The sequence below is a fragment of the Protomyctophum bolini genome, assembly GCF_963924005.1.
Source record: "Protomyctophum bolini genome assembly, chromosome: 7".
Classification (NCBI taxonomy): Eukaryota; Metazoa; Chordata; class Actinopteri; order Myctophiformes; family Myctophidae; genus Protomyctophum; species Protomyctophum bolini.
The window spans coordinates 22534668-22554252 of NC_137868.1; the positions used below are offsets into that span (position 1 = coordinate 22534668).

General features: G+C 40.2%; 2 protein-coding genes across 2 annotated transcripts; both read left to right on the top strand.

Annotated features, from left to right (window-relative positions):
* Nucleotides 1-6890: 6890 nt before the first annotated feature.
* rpz5 (rapunzel 5) lies at nucleotides 6891-10460 on the top strand. The gene is made up of 2 exons (XM_080767817.1): nucleotides 6891-7048; nucleotides 8718-10460. Exon 2 carries the CDS (start codon nucleotides 8786-8788, stop codon nucleotides 9968-9970), a length of 1185 nt encoding a protein of 394 aa, XP_080623943.1. The 5' UTR covers nucleotides 6891-7048; nucleotides 8718-8785; the 3' UTR covers nucleotides 9971-10460.
* Nucleotides 10461-11604: 1144 nt separating this feature from the next.
* LOC308318471 (uncharacterized protein) lies at nucleotides 11605-19277 on the top strand. The gene is made up of 3 exons (XM_080768040.1): nucleotides 11605-11650; nucleotides 15562-15623; nucleotides 16437-19277. The coding sequence occupies exon 3, from the start codon at nucleotides 16473-16475 to the stop codon at nucleotides 17661-17663; it is 1191 nt and encodes a 396-aa protein (XP_080624166.1). The 5' UTR covers nucleotides 11605-11650; nucleotides 15562-15623; nucleotides 16437-16472; the 3' UTR covers nucleotides 17664-19277.
* The last annotated feature ends 308 nt before the right edge of the window (nucleotides 19278-19585 follow it).

The following is a 19585-nucleotide window of genomic DNA, read 5'->3' on the forward strand; positions in this document are numbered from 1 at the left end:
CAAGTTCCATTTCTTCCACATCACTGCAAAGCTGTAGTTGATTAGACAAATATACACTTAAAATACTGATGACAGCACCATGCAGTTTCATGTGTAAAAATGTGTATGGTTGAGTTTTCACTTCCTTCTTTCTTTGTCTTGGCTGGAGAAGTCTTGTCAAATGATTTGTGGTTCGGCAAATCATTTGACATCTTCTCTCCTTCTAGTTCCCTTTTTTAACCATCGGTGCTGCTGCTGCAAAGTTGTAACTGATGAATCAAATACATTTCCCATATTCCACATGATGAAAACATTTGTTCTACATTTTTGTCTCATGGGTCTGTTCACAAACTACTGTTCTGTACTCGTCTCATTAGTTGTGATTGTGACAAATTGATTAACCACTTAAGCATTATTTTATACTTAGTCGTACAATGGTGTCATGCAAAAATTGAAGATCTAGAGGCATTCCTCTTTCCTTGTATCCCAGTTCTCATCATCTATTTCTCGGACTCTGGCGCAACTGTTTCTTCTTTCTAGTCATTTCAGCCCACATGTTCAAATCCAGGAAGATGGTCTCTAGTCTAAGCCATGTCTTTACTGCTAATAACTTCCTCAACTCTCAACTCAAACTTTATTCATAGAGCACATATAACAACGACCAATGGTCGACCAAAGTGCTGTTATTTGTGTTACTGTCATGATTATAATAAAAACTAATATATAATCAAAAGTACTCAGCTGCTGGCGATAGATATCTACACTCTCTCTGAATGAGTGAGCGTGTGTACCGTCTATCATTAAATATAAAAAAATGTAGGCTACAGTGAATAGCGGCTTAATGTGTGTTTGCAGCCTATCAAGAATATCCAATAGAGCTGTTGTTGCGTGTGGCCATGACATGGCATGAAATTGGATGCCTGCAGAACATGCCAGTTATTAGAGGTGGATTCTGTTTGTTATGTCTTACTGTAATCAAATACTGTAATCCTGCATTGCCATACAGGTTTTCTGTGTACCTAGTACCTACGTTGTGTACTTTGATGAAATGTGTAATGCGTGCCAAGGCCACCAACGATATAATCAAGACACTCTCATTAAAATGCGTCTTCCAGGATACCTGCAAGTACTGACATGACTAGTCATTTATATGACTTCAGCTTCAATGTTGTCTAGATAATAACATAATTGTCTCTTGGCTCAATCAAAAAGAAGAAGGCTCTGGGAGGGTGGTAATTTTTCTGTAGAATGTAGAATCAGATTATAATAACTTTAAAATGGTATCATGCTACTGATTTCAGGAAACTGCACTTAGACAAGCTGTATAAATTCAAGACTTACTAACTGGTCAACTAGAAACGTGAGGCTATTGATTAAACATTGCTGGTGCTTATGATCACCATGAGGCAGGCGCAGCTCAAATGTTTCCATAGCTTTTCCTCCGCGGCAGTAACACACACACATGCACACACACACACACACACACACACACACACACACACACACACACACACACACACACACACACACACACACACACACACACACACTAAGGCTGTCCCCAAACATTCAAGGTTTGAATGTTCGCTCGTTAGGGTTGGCACTCGAATCTTAATTAATGCATTTGAACCATTCGTTTTTTATTTTATTTTATTAACTCGAAAATATATCTCGGCGAGAATGTGATATATGTTAAAAAGTAAGTTTCTCGTGCATTCCTGTCAGAAGTTATGTCTATCTCCTTGTTGTGCTGTCCCAGGTGTCTCTCTCCAAAATCCCCTGTGCACATTAATTTGGTGATGGGCCTGCAGCCAATCAGCCAATCAGCAACAACACACACACACACACACACACACACACACACACACACACACACACACACACACACACACACACACACACACACACACACACACACACACACACACACACACACACACACACACACACACACACACACCAGCATGGCACAATTTGAGAAAAAGGTTAGTTCTCTCTCTCTCTCTCTCTCTCTCTCTCTCTCTCTCTCTCTCTCTCTCTCTCTCTCTCGCTGCGCTGTTGCGTCTGTGTGTGTGTGTGTGTGTGTGACACTGATTTATTGAATATTCTGACTTTCAATTCAAATGTACATACATTTAGTTTTGATTGTATTGTTGCTTTTTGCCTTGGCAATGTAAATGTAACCCAGCCAACATGGCAACCCGCAAATGGCAACCCATGTCAACTGTCAATCAAGGCAGTATAAAGTTGACATCAGTTCCTACACTCCCCACTCCCACTCCCACCTATGCAAGATGGCTGAAATGTTTGACAGCAGCATGGTCCTGTGACTGTCCACTGTGACAACCTTTGGTTACTCTTTGGTGAGTCATATAGGCTTGGTGTCTTAACTTGGATCAACTGTTTGTTTATTTTGAAAGCACTTGATTTATGATTTATGTTTGAACTTTTGGTTTAATAATTAATATTGATGTATTCTATTATATATAATTATATATTATAAAATATGGGTTGTGGGGGCTGACAAGGCTATACAGCCACATGTGTTTCTAATGTGATGTAAGCCTACATAACACTAATGACACTTATCTTTTCTCTTCATGTAATTCCAGAATATGAAGAGTCACTGCACCAGTGGTGTAGGAGGCAGCACCAAGCCCTGGACCCTGAGACGAGCCATGTCCGTGGGCCCCACAGCCCCACCAATTTAGGCTTCCGAGGACCCCCACCCTACCCTGGAGAAGTGTCCCAGACCGATGCTCCCCCCTCCCTGCACAAGACATTGAGGTAGGAACTGTACACTATAGCTGCTGCTGGGAAGAGCTGCTTGCTGCGGTAAGTACAAACTTGTTTATTGTCCTTTGCTGTCGCTGGTGTGGTTCTGCAGGGTAGCCTACTGATGGTGTTGCTCTCGTAGGTACGTTTGCGTTCCGGCTTCCTGCGGTTGCGTCGTGTCGGGCTGCCTGCTGTTGCACTCGTTTGCGTTGCGTCTTTTGCGTCGACTGCCACAATTTCGGCCGGTTCTGTCATTTCACCTCATTTCACCTAACTTGTGGACACTGCCTGTCATCTGCAGAAGAACGTGATGGTTCACGGTAACTGGGTAAGTATCTGTTTTTGTATTCTTTGCTGCTGGTAGGGTAGGCCAGAGTAGGGTAGGGCTCCTACAAGGGTAGGTTTTTGCGTTGCGTCGCAAACAAAGCACTTTGGCACAGGCATGGAGCTCCTGGTTTACTGGGATGGGGTTCGATTCCCTGCTGCGCCCTATGCTGATTACATTTAATCTGTTAAACAGGCATCCTTTTGCACAATAGAGTGTCTCAGTCCCTCCCCCTTTCAGAACGACTAGTGGCCCAGGAAATTATTCTCCATTTCATTTTCTCCATAGGCATTTCAAAACTTATTTATTTAAAGACCTTTAAGCGTCGTATATGAAGCCAACTCCTGTCGTGACAAATCATGACAACGCACACAATATTTTGGACCAAATAATTACAAAGAACACAACGTGTTGTAACCATAGACTTGTAACCTGCTGTTTTATCTACTTTCTAATTCTTTGTTTGGCCCGAAAAATTGTGTTTGTCATGATTGGTCCGAATGTTCACTCGAAAATTCCTGCCCAAGTTCGAGTCCTAAAATAAGGGCTAGGGTACAGCCTTAACACACTCACACACACACACACACACGCACACACACACACACACACACACATTGTGTGTCTAGAGCACCTCAGTAGCCATGTATTTAAAAGTTTTTTGATGTGTGAATAAAATATTTGAGCATTAAGCAAAGCATTAAGGAAGAATTGTTTCCTAGATAAATAAAGATTTAAGAACACACACTTTCAATTCTGTGGCTTCCCAGGACCTGTTATTCCAGCCCACACTGTCCCATGGGAGTAGTTCAAATCCAGGATGACAGTCTCTAAGCCATGTCTTTAGTGGTAACAACGTTCTATTTTTTTGTGTTACAGGCATTCACTACCATGACTCATTGCTGCAATGCAGCTATGTGGACTGAAAGAGCACTTTTGTGTAAACAGCAAAGCAGCTACTGCTTAGTGTTACTTTTGGTATGATTCACAATAGTCTGTTTACTACAGTGCATGTAGCAAAAAGTGTTTAGTGAAATCTCTAATGAAAGCTCCATGCCTACATTAAAGAGATGGTATTTACTTTGTGGACCTAACTTTATTTCACCTTATTTGAGTTTCCATTAATTTTAATACCTTTCTTATTGTATCAAAATCCTCTCACTCACAGGTCTCTCCTTACTGTGGTGTTGGTATACTGTCTTATTTCTGTCAATGATAAAATTGCACCTGTTCTTCTGCCTCTTATCTCTTCCTCTCTTGTATACAATATGTTGATCTACACAGGTAAGAGAGTTTAGAATCCAGTAGAACAAAGTAGCCTATTGGGTTAAATTCCTTCCATACCAATTTGTCCACCAACAGGCATTATCCTTTTCAACTGACCCTATTCACCATTTTGGTGAATATACTATTTGTGTACATGTAATGAATGATACAATCAGTCGAGGCGGCTGTTATAGTGCCACCATGAGGCTGAGTTGAACCATTTGAAGGGGGGGGGGGGGGGGTGTCTTCCTTGAGCTACATGCAGGGAGTGTTCATGCAGAGGTTGACCCTGATCAGCCCAGCAGTGACAGTGACCTGCGCACATACACACACACTGGATGGATAGACACACATAGTCGTCATCTCTATGCCTGTCAGTGTCGGCTTGGTGAAGACAAAAATAACCCTGCCTCCACCGAATCATTGGTGTGTTCTGCAGCTAGAAGATGGGGCTTTTCCTGTGAACTGAAGTGACATCTTGTGGTGGGGAGGAAACACTAGCCATCAGCCAAGGTCAAAAAGATCAAACATGGTCAATAGCTTGACTGCATAATAAGGTGATCCATCATTTTATCATTTCATCTGAAAGGCAAAGACAGCACAACCTTCGGGATGGCGTTAAGTCTTGTGAGATAAAACTATTATTAATTGCGCTGGACACAAAGGAAGTTCAAGTTCAAGGTGTTTATTGTTGCACAAACATACAACATTGCAGGCTGAATTATTGTGCTCCAAGCCTTGTGTGGCAACTGTGTGGAAAGGAGATGAGATAAGAATTGAATAAGTCAAGAGGATGTCCTGCTAGGATCAAAATAATGTAAAATACCTGAGGCAGCTCCAGCTCCATCATACACCACAATGTAAGAATGATACAGTATATTTAGAAGTTTAGTGTTAGTGGATACTTGCATCCAAAGCATTTTGAGTGCTATAAAGCTACACTGACTAGATCATCGAAACAGTGTGTGGTACCCAATGAAATACATGACAAATAACACTAAATAACTATTCACCATGAACACGATATCACATCATGAAAACTTGAATAAATTCAACTTCTGCACACATCTATCGTAAATGCTGACAACAGGAACACGATATCACATCATGAAAACTTGAATAAATTCAACTTCTGCACACATCTATCGTAAATGCTGACAACAGGAAAGTTTACTTAGTGTGTCAGCAAGAAAACAGTACCACAGTGAATTCTGGTCCGCACACGACAGCCGCTTGTGATTATCTTAAATGTTTTCCCAGAGTTTCACCTGGAGAGTTTGACCACATGAAACGAAAAGCAATGCATCTTATTAAAAAAACGATGCTTTTGATTCTGCTCCAAACTGCAAAAGGTGTGTGTGTGTGTGTGTGTGTGTGTGTGTGTGTGTGTGTGTGTGTGTGTGTGTGTGCAGTATGTTAAGTATGTTTTTCACATAAGAACCATGTTGCTTGGAAAGGAAGGAGATGATAAGTGTAGTGAGAGAGCAACACATGACACAGAAGACAGGAAGTGAGTTCTTCCAGCTGGCTACTATCATGCTTCGGCCTCTGCTGTGAGTGTTTACCAGTGTCAGTCTGTACCAGCCATCACGCCACATACTGTTGAGTCCCTGCGATGCCTATTCTCCGCTTTCTGATGGCAACGGGTTAGCATGGTGCGAGATCTGACAGCGAGACGACACAGAGAGACCCAGAAACAGGGAGGTACTACGTGGGCACGCCAACGCCTCTTTTGACCAGCTGACCATTAACGTTCAACAAATGTCCCTTCCTCTTGCTGAATCTTTGACGTTCGTGTTCCTTTAAACTGCTGATCAGATCTGCATCATTAGGCTGTGTGTGTGTGTGTGTGTGTGTGTGTGTGTGTGTGTGGGGGGGGGGGTCATGGTCTACTTTCTGAAGCACAAAGGCGGTAAGGGAAGACTGGTGTGTTCTCAGGAGACAGAGGTCCTTTCACTGGGCTGCTCAGCACTGTGACAGAGTGATTTTACTGCTGCTGGACAAAATGTTAACACTCTTTACTGGAACTGAATCCAGCGACCAAACGTTTCAGTTGTGAGGTTAAAGTACCCATCTCAAATGTCTCCTTTTAATTTTAATTTTTAATTTATTTGTGGATTTGAGCACTATGAAATCACATCAGGTGAAAAACGCAGGAGATGACTTTGTTGAGCACACTTGCTCAAAAAGAAGAATCAGCCCGGTAACCATGGATACTTTGGTGGAGACACAACAAGGAGGGTTTTGTGCATGTGGCACAGAGCCGTTTAGCTGGCCCTGTGTGACTGTGCTCTCTTTTTGTACTCCCTCTCCCCTTCTCTCTCTCTCTCTTCCTCACCCACAGAGAGAGAGACATAGTGCTGGGAGGGGAGAGAGGGAGAGAGAGAGAGAGAGAGAACCAGTATTTTCCCAGAGTGTTGTGGTGTCCCTGCATGGGGAGGGTTTACAGGATGTTATCTGTCTGTGCCTGGCCCCCACCATCTCTTCGAGTGGGTTCCCGTGGAATGCTTGGAGGGGATGGAGGAGTTCCAAAGGGGAGTGACGAGAGAGAGAGAGAGAGAGAGGGAGAGAGAGAGAGAGAGAGAGAGAGAGAGAGAGAGAGAGAGGGGGAGTCTATATATACATCTCATGCAGGCTAGTACTCAAATGATACAGCTAGACCGTTGGATAACTGGACAGTATACACAGCATTCTTGAACTTGTGAGGTAAGTTTGAGATGTTGTGCTTAATTATTATTAATATTATTAATATTATGAATTAGTCTTTTTTGCATTAAAACAAAAATACATTAAATTTTTTATTTAGAAATGTATATTTTGTTTGGTTAGATCACTATGGAAAACAGACCTTGACTAAGAACTATGGGAGCTTGAAGACCTTTGATGACATGACTTCTAGAGACATCTATATCTAATTTTGACTTGTTTGCACAATACAATTCTCATTTAAGACAAACAGCTTAAATTCAATTTGAGCAGACGTGGAGATCATATTGTCAACGGATGTGGTCTGGGTGATTTTCATGACATGAGGATGTGGTCTCATAAGAGCTCAATAGGTTGGTACTGCCACCAGCTAAGTGGAAAGTAACGGATCATCATAATGGTGTTTTAAGCAGCACTTACGTGTTGTGTGAAAAGCCAGGAAACATATTGCACTGAAGGAGAGGCCAGAAGTTATCTTATTGACACTCACCTTATCACCTTAAAACAGCTTGGATATTAATATTTCCAAGTCGAAACAAAAAATTATCTATCAGTAAGTATTTATACTTCATAGTGTTTTTAAATGCCTTTTGAAGAGGTTTGGGAAATTGGACATTTTTTATTCTTTAATTATAATTCTACATTCCGTGACTAGAGCTATGTCTTTGTCCCCATTTTTGATCAGCTAGTTCAAATAATAATGTGAGAAATTGTGTAAGCAATAATATTATCTACAAGGCAAAACGTAATTAGTGCAGTGATAGTCATTAGGAGGACAGCTTGTAAATTGACACCATTGATCTCAACACTGCAGCAATTACTGGTAAGCCTGTGACATGTTACTTTCAAACCTGTAATTTTCTAAATCATTTGTTATCACACCATTTTGTTTGTAATAACAATACAATTTTGTGTTTCATATTTAGATTTTATGATTTGGGCTTCAATCATAACATCCACTATTGCAAAAAAGAGGACTGTGGACTTCTTACCATAGAACAAGTGCAGTTGTGGGGGTTTTCTTTTCTCAGACTAGGGTGTGCCTTTTTCTGAACTGGATACGGGCTCCAGGGAATGATATATGTGTGAGCTCATTTCTCTTGTGTATTTTACATTGAAAACTATGATATAGTCACCCACAAGTAAAGCCCCTTTATTTCCCATGTTGTGAACATCTGTGTTTGCTTTGGGTCTTGGCTATTGTTGGAGCAATGGAGCAGTAAATTACTTCCCAAAAGGCCAGTACTGCAGTGTTGCGCAATTTTGATGTCATTTATCTTGTGTACACATACCATGCTTGATATTTGCTCTGAATTGCCATATAGGTTTTCTGTGTACCTACCGTATGCTGTGTACTCATAATTTGTAATGTGTGACAATACCAGCAAAGGTCTAATCAGGTCCCTGTCATTAAATGAGACTTGCAGGGTGCGGCATGAAACTGGAGGCCTGCAAGTACTGACATGACCGGCCGTGTTTTTATGGTGGGGTTTGTTTGTCAGGAAAGACTTGTGAAAATATTACTTTAGAGTCAATGTTCTCTAGATACTGAACCTATTGTCCCTTGGCTTCGTTAAAAAGAAAAGGCACTGGGTGGCAATGTTGCTGTAAGACATATAATCACACTACAATGACACTTACAGTGGTTTTATATTTCTTCTCCTTTCAGAAAACTGCATAGTCTGGCTGTTGACAGACCAAATTTGGATTAGTAAGTCTCATACGTATTATCTAAAGATGACCAGTGTGGCAGATTGGCTCGTGCAGAACAGGGGCAAGATTGAGAAAGGTGTGGAGATCATGGGGCAAGCTTCTGAGGTTCTGGCAGCCACTGTGGGCCAGCTTCATCCTATCTTGGAGGCTGTCTTTGTGGCCTCCGCTGAAATCCTTAGCAACCCGGATGGGAATGAGGCGCGCTACCTGACTGAACAGTTTGACCAGGTCAATCAGAAGCTTGAGGGTATCCAAGATGAGATTGATAAAATTGCACTGGAGCTTCAGAAGACCTCCATGAACAGGCAGAACTTTGACCAAGAGGCCCAGATGCTCAGTCAGTATGAAAAGTTCCAGGACTTTATCAAAGCTAAGCCTAAATTTAAAGAGAAGAAGATGGAGAAGTTCCTCATTCAATATGATAACACAGGTCGTGACTTGAATTTAGATGCCCTGTACAATTCTGTCACAGGAGAAAACATGTCAGGAGATCCCATGCTGGAGACAGTAGTTGCAACAGAGCAGAGAAGCAGGAGGGCAGTTGAGGATTTTTGTGCGAGTCTCAAGAAGCTTTTCGTGGTGGGCATCATTGCAGTCATGGGCCATGCTGCCCTAAAGCAGGGGGTAGTTGGGGATGAAATGGTGAAGAAGTGGCAGGAGCGCATGGAGGATGTGGAGAAGCGTATGAAAGCTGCAGTGGACGACTGCACTGAGAACTTTGCGGATCAAGCCAAGCTGGACATGGAGCACAAGCTGCAGCAGACACCTGGCAGTGTTGACCTTGACTTCACCAAATCCCTTTTGGATTCCCTTGTTAAGAAATATGACTGGGTGAATTGGTCCATCAGAGTCTTCAATGATAAGGAGCGCATTTTCTTCTTCAACTGGTTGGCGGGGAAAAAATACCATGGCAGTGGGGGAGGAGCTAACTACTTTGACGTGTTGACCAAGAACAACATCAAAGTGGTGATCTCTTTCAGTGTTAACCCAAAGCCTATCAACCAGAGCCAGATTCAGGAGCAGATTGAGGGGCAAAAGCTGAAGGGGAACATGATGCACGTGGCCCTATCTTTGAGCACAAGCTTCCCCAACTGTTTGGTACACGCTGTTAGCCACTATAAGGAGGTGGTGGAGACCAACAACTTCCATGAGGATTGTTATTACTATGGAAAACATAAAAGAGCCTACCTCTGCATTCATCCTGAATAGTTACGCACAATTCAGAGTAATGCAGATTGTTTTAATGGGGAAATACCAAATACAATTCATAAATGTTTATACCTGAATTGTAATGTTACACATGCAGTATGCTTGTAATCTGTTCTGTGTTGTTGAGGCTGGAATGTAAATTGCTGTCTTTCTTTTTTACATTATGATTATAAATGTACATTTATTTTCTCTAGTGATAAAAAGGCAGGCTATTTTCCACATCAAATTCATCTTTTTGCGTCTGTGTTTCAGTTGTTCCGACTCAGAGCCTACAGTGTTCAGGGTTAGGGTTAAAACCCACGTAATATTTATATTGATAAATACCCTGCAATAAACTGAGTTACATTCCAAACATGCAAGCTGCTTTATGCAAAAGAATTAGGGCAGTAGCAGTCTACCCATGTAGGCCTACTTCAGACAATCTTCTCATATAATCTACAGAACTCTTTTTTTTCTGCCTTAATTTGTAATAAACCAAATGTATTAATGATTTTGATACCACTGGTCTTCATTATACTGAATGATGCCTTCAGATAGTAGGCAGCCTAGGTAACCCCCATCTGGTGGAGTCAGGTTAATGTATAGGGTGACTAGATCCAAAGTGTTGATTTGAGTTGATTAGTATCACGTGTGGGACAGGGGGGATGGGACGGGGTTAGCGATTTATTACTTAAAACCTTTGATTCTAACATGTAAACCAAATTAAATAAGAAGGTTGTATCTGGCTATATCCAATTTTCTGATTTTGATTCTGGAAAGTTATGCAAATTCTGGCATATTTTCATATTTTCCTATGCCTAATTTCAGAAAACTAGGGGAAGTTTTATGGTGATAACTATTTCTTGAGAAGAAAAGGGTCCCGCACTGTCCCGATAACTATTTCTTAAAATGTGTCATCCTATTCACCTATAGGTGAAAATAACAAAATGTGTAATAAATAAATATGAAAAGGATACTCCTGTGGAAGGGTCGGTACTTTACTTGAAACAGCTTAATATACTGTGTAGTATAGGTATGGCTTTGCCTATTCATTTGGTAATCATTGTTGGGGAAAACTTCTGGGAACTCAGATTAGGGAATCATAGCCCACATTTGGAGCTCTGGCTCATGGACTTCCGTCTTATGTTGGTATTGCCATTAACACGGTAACACCTGAATGCAGCCTGCCACTGACTGTATACCAACTATAGAATATCAAATTGAGATTCTGGTTGGCTTATTTACATTACTGGTCTGTGGTCAGGATCTTGAAACAGAACTTGTATTTTCAGTTGAGATTCTCAACTTTGTATTGACATCAGGGTTCAGCCAATACTGTTCTTGTCAGATGACTTCTTATTGTGAAAAATGATTAAATCATGATTAGACACCATTCTTCAGGTATAAAACCCCATGATCCCATCATAGAATTACACCATTTGGTCCAAGAACCCCTGGAGTTAAGGTGAGTGTCCCGCTGCGGTGCTGCATTTCTATTCCTGTGATTAGGCGTTTTACATTTGGTTGCATGTCAAAATGTTGTCTGTTTTATAAGACTCATCTGGCCTGGGCATCAACTCTTTTTTCCACCGCCCAAGTTTTTTCAGTTTTTCTTCTTCTCCGTCACTCTGGGTGTGCCTCGATCTGTAACCCGAGACACGTAGTGCGGAAACACTTTAGCTGTTCCGCAAACTTTCTAAGGTGAGTCCATTTCAGCTCAGTCAGAGTAGCCTATTTGTTTGCAATTGTAGTAGCCTACTATTATACTGTAGTACTCAAATAATGTACTCCTACATTTCAAAGATAAAGATTTAGTGACCCCGTTCTGTCGACCTCGTTCGATACATAAACGAGCCTAAAACCTTTACAGATTATTATTCTTCTTGAATCACTGTACAGAGTAGAGTGCTGCGTCGACGTCGTTATTGACATCTTTAAGTTGTTGTTATTATTATACGACATAAATTAACGTATATGGGACTGGTTTTCACATTTGTTTTGTAAAGGTTTTGTAGCCTAAATAGCGAGGAAAAGCATTCCATTTTCAACCCAGGAAGTGTCCCAACTTATTATTAAAGACGTAGGTGGTGCGTGCACCGTGCACGGGTGCATGTGTTAGTGAGTGTGTGTGTAACAATACGCCATCTTAATGCGCTGTCTGTTTATAGCTCGCTGTTTTAACACGGGTCAAATGATACAATTAGAGCCCCAGTACACGAGTTGATCGATATGTTTTCCATTAGCGAGGCGCATTAACAGACCGTTGATCTTGACTTTACATCTGAGCTCAGGACAATCTTTCACTGGCCAGACGGACGGCCACTTGTCTCCTCCTTCCCGGGGCGACAGCCTGTCATGAGACATGACATGACATGAATAATAATGTTTTCCTTCGTTTTACGCTGGCTGAAGTTAAATGGAAGATTGTTGTAGGGCCAACATTAAGAAAAACCTACCCAGGCGGCAGGCCTATATTTTATGGATGCTTATTCTCAACGTGGGGTCCATATGGAACTGCAGGGTGTCTTGTCTAGGTTCCACCAGTTACAGTACAGTAACTTAATACGGTCTAGTCTAATGAATTCAGAATTACTATTTCACTGTTATCTCATGGACAGTAGAGGAATTCTAGACCAAATGACAGACCATATCATACGTCCAATAATAAAAATGCCCTTAGATTGCAACAAATTGCTTAATGTAGGCCTACGGTATATAAAATTGGTACTATGTTGTGGACATTATATAGCCTACTGTCAGTGTACAAATTCATGCTGTTAATAATAACAAAAGACAAATCCACACTAGTGTATACTGTATGGTTCCTGTTTGTGGACTCACTGGCATCCATGATTCTGTATACTGCAAAAAAATAGTCCATCGACTCTGAAAATGTGAATTCTTCCAGCACTTAGTGGAATCATATACTGTCTGTAATCAGTGTAATGTCTGTGTGATGGTGCTTCACCAGCACTCAGAATGCAGTTAAACTACCCCTGGGACATTGAGACACAGAGAGAGAGAGAGAGCACAACCAGAAATATCTCATTTTTAACATGGCCTAATCAAATCACTATATGCTCCACCAACATGTAGGTTAATGTAAAGCCGTGTTGTTGATATGTAAGCTATTCACAATTAGAGATAGAAATGTTAGTGGATTTGTAAACACTGCCCACAGCCTTGATCTCTCAACAACTGCAAGTTGTGTCAGTGTGATATATGACGTGGAGAAATGGATGCTCTGTCACTACAATCTGTGCACTGTTAACCCCCCCCCCCCTCCCTTGGGACAAGCCTCAGCAGATATACTAGAGAGCTGACAAAATAGTTTCCATTGTCTGGTTGCCATGGTTACTTGCTGAGTTGCAATGGAAAACTCACCCTTGCCCAGCAAGTTTAACCTCTTACAGTTAATCACTTCCCACGCCTGCTGCCTGTCTTTGATTGGACTGGACCGCACCGCACTATCGTTTAAACTTTAAAGGGCAGAGGAGATTGGTAAACGTAGGCTAGATCCGTTAAAGGGCAGGGACTCAGGGTATTACCTCTCATTGCAGTTGCATCAGATTGGACAGGAAATACATTTCATACTACAAATTCATTCAACAGATTACCTATTCCAAAGGAAACGGGAGCATTGCTTTTATTTAAAGACAAATTAATAATGCCCACACATTTTATATGAATTATGTAAAAATGTAAATAGAACCACCGCTCATCTGCTGAAAAAACTCAAGTGAGGTGTTGGAGTCACAAAGGGATAACGAAAAAATCAAAGGGAAGCTCTGCACACTCAGATCTGCGCACAATCAAAATATCTATTTTGCAAGCTTTCGGTCTACTGACCACCTTCAGGCATCATTATTAATTATGTAACAAATATGATAAGAAAACTTAAAAAGAGAAACGCATGAAGACAGAGAGGAAGGAGCAACCCCGGCCATGATTGCTTAAATAGATGACACTTTTTAATGATGTAATGTAACTCCCTCCCTTTGTATAATGACTTTCCAAATTGTCAAATGTTTTTCTGACATGCTGAAGGCCAAAATAATGATTCGTCTTAGGCTATGCGTCTCCACCTAGCAATAGTGAAGGGTAAGAGAAAGTCAAATGCATAAATTCAATGAAGATCCGCACAGCAGCAAGGACATGTATACCGGTATTCTAAAATTCTCCATCTATTTGCCATAACTTTACAAAAGGGAAGACATGAATGCTGCATAGTAGCTACCTTTGTTTTGTTATTTTCAACTTAAAATGTATTCATTTTTGAGCTAACCGCTCCATTACGCAGCTATACAGTATGTATGTATACACGTCTGTCTCTGTGTCTGTATGTCTGAGCATGGACAGCTACAACACCTCGCCAATACTGCTGGATGGCACTGTTGAGCAGCGTCACACACACACACACACACACACAGAGGCCATGGAGGAGGGCTAGTATGTATACCGGTAGTTGCACCACTCAGTTCACTCAGGAGTGTTTTTTCATGAACGAACAATAAAACACACAAAGACAGACAAACAAGTAGACATAACATGTTTCCAGACATCATCTTATATGAATAATAAAATAAAATTATAAATGCTGTTGCATATTAAAGGGGGTTACACACAGTCATTATATTACTTGTTGTTTTGTTATTTTCAACATGGTTACAGTCACAAGAATGCTGTGTATCCTGACATCAACCTCAGCAGAAATTGATGATGTAAAACCAGCAAATGCTTTTACATCACACATTTTGCAACTCCTGCATGTACTTATTTAGGTGGGTAAAAATATGGTTTGACCCTAAAGAAATTGTAACAAAAGGTTTCTCAACTGATGTTTGTAGTATTAGGTGTCCTAAATAACATACTCAAAGTTTACCAAAGTTTGACCACCCGAAAGGTGTTTTTTTTCCCAAGATGGCCGCCGTCAGTTCTTAAAAAACCATTACTCCTCCATTATTCATCCTAGAAAAGTAATTTTGGTGTCTAACCCTATGTTTTGGTTATCTAGGAATCCAATTAGCATATATACATTTGAGTCAAGCAATTACAAGTACAATGATATATTAAAGCAATTGGTTATAAGGTTATAACAGTGTAATAGGACATTTCCCTTTTCTATAATGCCGTACTTCACATTCTGTTGAAGCTTTCAGGAGATTTATTTTGATACCATAACAATAAGGAATACATTCATTATTACTGGGCGGTACTAGACGGACTCCTAGACCCCAAAAAGTACTTGTCTAGGATGAATAATGAAGGAGTTAGGCTATTTTAATGGTTTTTAGGCCATCTTGGACGCCATCTTGAAGATAACACCTTTCGGGTGGTCAAACTTTGGTAAACTTTTAGTATGTTATTAAGGACACCTAATACTACATAAATCAGTTGAGAAACCTTTTGTTACAATTTTTTTAGGGTAAGGTGCTTTTTTTTCATATATTTACCCGCCTAATTGTACCTTACTGGTCTTCTCTCACTGGTAGATTCCCTCTGTGTTGTTCAAGCATTACTCACTGGGTGTGTCCAGTCCCAGCCAGCTTTACATGTTCTATAAGCACACACTGAAACTCATTTTGCTGTTTGTCTCTATCTTTCCTTATCAGCATTCACTGAGGACTGAACAGCAAGACAGCAGGCCAGAGTCCAACTTGACCTCAATAGCTCTGTAAGTAAAACAAGGCCGTTTATTTATTCTAAATTATGTCTGGAACTATCGATTATTTCCTTTGTGATTACTGTATCGATAACCTTTTTGATTAATCGAATAATCAAGAAGCATTGCTTTGTTCCTTTGTTTAATTCTTTATATCAACAAATTAGTCTGACTACAACAGTGGTTTTCAACCAGTGGTCCGGGGACCATCATTGGTCCGGGGACCACCGGTGGTCCTTGAGGGGGCTCCAGGTGGTCCCTAGCTAAATACTGGAGAGTTTCGTTTTATGCTCAAAAGTTAAATTATTGTTAAAAAAATTACTTAATTTACAAGAAGTCTATACAATTAGAGAATGTTACAATTTAGGCATTTAGCAGACGCTCTTAATCCAGAGCAAGAACAAAAACAAGGCATGGGAATACATCACATAAAAAGCATTTATCATGAAACATGCGTAAGCTAAGAAAGTAACAGTGGAATATCGAATGTTAAAGATGGAGTGACAAATCATGACAATGAACACAATATTTTGGGCCGATCAAATCATTAGAAAGAAGAAAATAAAGGCAGGAGACAACACTATTTGTTTCTTATAAATTATTTGATCGGCCCAAAACATTGTGTTCATTGTCATGATTTGTCACGATCCGAGTTGGCTTTGATTATCGATTATTTTGTATAATTGATTATATTGATTAGTTTGATTAACTGTTGCATCCTTATTCTAAATGTCAACTATTTGGTAGTATTGTACTTCTGATTTGTTCTGTTATATCTTAAAAATCACACATAGTTCTAATGTCATAATTTTTTTCTGTTATTAGATTCTCCTGAACTATTTTCTCACCGTGTCAACAAAGATGTCTGACCAGCTACAGAAATTTGTTGCAGAAAAGAAGAGCGTGATTGAGTCTGTGATGGATGTTTTTGAAAAAGGATCTGAAGTAGCAGCCACTATTATTGGTGACCTCTTCCCTGTCTTTTCCGTTGCTGCACCAATTATAATGTTGTTCATGGACAATGTGGAGAGCAAAGAGGCTGTGTTCATGAAGGAGCAGTTCCAGAAAGTGCGTGATCGTCTGGATGTTGTTTCCGAGGGGATGCAGAAGGTCTCTGATGAGATCAAGAAAAGTGCTGTGGATGCCAAGTACTTCTCAGTGGAGGAGAATATCACTAACCAATTCCGGAAGTACATGGACATTCTCAATGCCAAGCCCAAGTTTCGTGAAGTCAAGAAAAAGCAATTCATGGATCACTTTGAGAGGGCTGGTGGTGCCCAAAACCTTCATGTCCTCTACCAAGCAGTGACAGGAGGAGGTACGTTTTCAGGTCCTGAATCTGTCCTGGAGATCATTCTTAACTATGAGGAGAAAAGTCGGCGAGTAGTGGAGGACTACTGCTTCAGATTAATGAAGCTCTTCTGTATTGGTATCATTGCCCTGATGGGCCACACTGCTCTAAAGGGGTATGATGATGAGGTGGAAGGGCTCCTTAATACCTGGAGCGAGAAGATGAAGGATGTGCAATCCAAGATGAATGTTGTCATCGAGGACTGCATTGTTAGTTTTCCCAAACAGGCCGAGCTGGATTCCCGTCGTTTGGTTAGAGACCATTCTGACTTAACCAACCAACAGCTGGCTGATGCTATCATAGAGAAGCTGAAGAAGAAGTATGACTGGGTGTTTTGGTCTGTTCGCGTATACAGGTCACCTTCAGGGTTTTTTTCCAGGGGGGAATTCCACTGTCTAACAGGAAAAAGTCGTTTCCAGGTCGTTTCAAACGATGAGAAATTAAATGTTGTGATATCCTACAGTGCCTCGCCAGAGCCTGTTGACAGGAACAACATCCAGCGTCTGATCCAGGGCCAGAAGAAAACTACTCTGATCAGTGTAGCAGAGCTCCTGTTTGCAGAGCTGCCTGGTCCCTGTGTGGTACACACAGTCAAGACCCAGTGCAAAGACCTCGCCTGCTCTTGGAGCTTCACAGATGAGCTGCACTACTGGGAGGAATTCACTGAGAAGAACTTCTACATCTGTGCTCACTCTGCTTGAAGTGCTGAAGAGCTCGAAAAGGAGCAAGCTATACAACCAAACAGGCTTCCAGGGCACCTTTGTTTGCACTGACTTTGCTCTCATATAGCAGAATAATTTACCTTTTGCTTCAATGTCTCACCCCATAAACCATAACCCAGACCTGAGGCAGATTCTACAAATGCCTTCTAAACCAGTAGTTCTTGAACCAAAAAAAGAAATTCATTTGGCCGTGAAAATTAAAATGTAAGATTATTTGGATATCCTACCCTACAGGATAGGTTGGCACTAAGGACATCTGGGGACCTCAATGTAAAATTGGCTATTTTGTACAATTATAAAATGTAAAACGATATATAACGTAATGTAAAGTATACATGATGTGGACATGCACGGTACATCATTATCAGACTTAATTTTATGCTTCAACATCTTGTTTATTCCCCAAAATGAGTGGATATACAGGTTTTGTAGCAATTGTACAAATATTGAATCTTAATTGTCAAATGTTTAAGCATGTTCTAATCATGTATACTTTACGTTACTTAAAAACGTTTTCCAAATATTTTATGTTTTTACTTTTTGGGAAGAAAATGCCAATTTAACACAGATGCTCTTCCTTGGTGCCCACCTATTCTTTTACAGATTTTTTGAATCTATATATATATATATATATATATATATATTGGTTTTTTTACACTTTGTTTAACAACACATAGTAAATGCATTTGATTTATAGTTGTTTACTTTCAATGAATTCAGTCTTTCTTTTCATTTACTTACTTTAGTAATGTCCAGAACAGGTGTCACATCTTTACCTGTGACTTTGTACAATAGATTGTGGAATTTAAGTGTTTTTATGAATATCCGAGTCCACAGTTATGCCTCGATAAAATATTATAGCAGTTTAATGGCACACATATCCTATTCTTTCTGTCTTTAATTGTAGATATTTACAATCTTGTTTATTAGGGTAGGTACCCTCCCAAAAAAATTATCCTCCCCCTGGTCAGCCGGATGACTGATGGAGGGGAAAGGAACTGGTTGGAATAATGTGTTCCTTCCACGCGCTACGTTCAACCCGGGAAACTTCCCCATGTCAGGTGAAAAGAAGCGGCTTAGACCCGTTATTCATAGAAGGAAGCATGATGTCAGTCCGTTGCTTTCCCCAGATTGGCAGAGAGAGTCTACTTCCCAGGATTACATTAGATAATTGACAGTGGGTGAAAAAATGCGTTGCAAAATCGTGGGATAAAAAATGTAAGAAAAAAGAAAAACTTTTGAACTTTGAAGTGCATTTGTACTACCATGCTATAAGGAGGTGCACAGTAATGGATACAAAAACATTGGATAATCCAGCTAATGTTGAGTCTATGTTGGAAATTTGATTTGAAGGTCCTGCCTTATTGAGTATTAGGAACAATCTAATGACACTTTATAGAATGCTTACCGGTATGTTGTGTTTTTACTTTTCATATAATGGGAACTATTTTAAGATATATATTACATGACCCATTACAGATAATACATCAGAATGTATCTGCTGTGGCCTGTTATGCCTTGTATAGGTACAGTAGGTACAAGTGAATGCCAATGAATGTCCCAGTCTTCTTTACAAATAAATATTTTATAACATTTCATTGTTTGGGGTTTTTGTGAACAGTTCACCTTTTGAGAAATTATGAGCTGAAATGGTGACATGGTTCTAAATACATTATCCATTTTAGAAGTGTACGTAATTAACAACAGAGGCATAGTAATAAAGTACAATTACCCAAGTACTGTGCTTGAGTACAATTTCAAGGTAATTTGACCTGTGTGTTGACATTTCTTGATACTTTATACTTCTACTCCACCATTCATCTCAGAGGCAAATGTACTTTTTTCTGTATATTGAAAATAGCCGATCTATACAAGCTAATGATCTATAATAAAGCCAATTT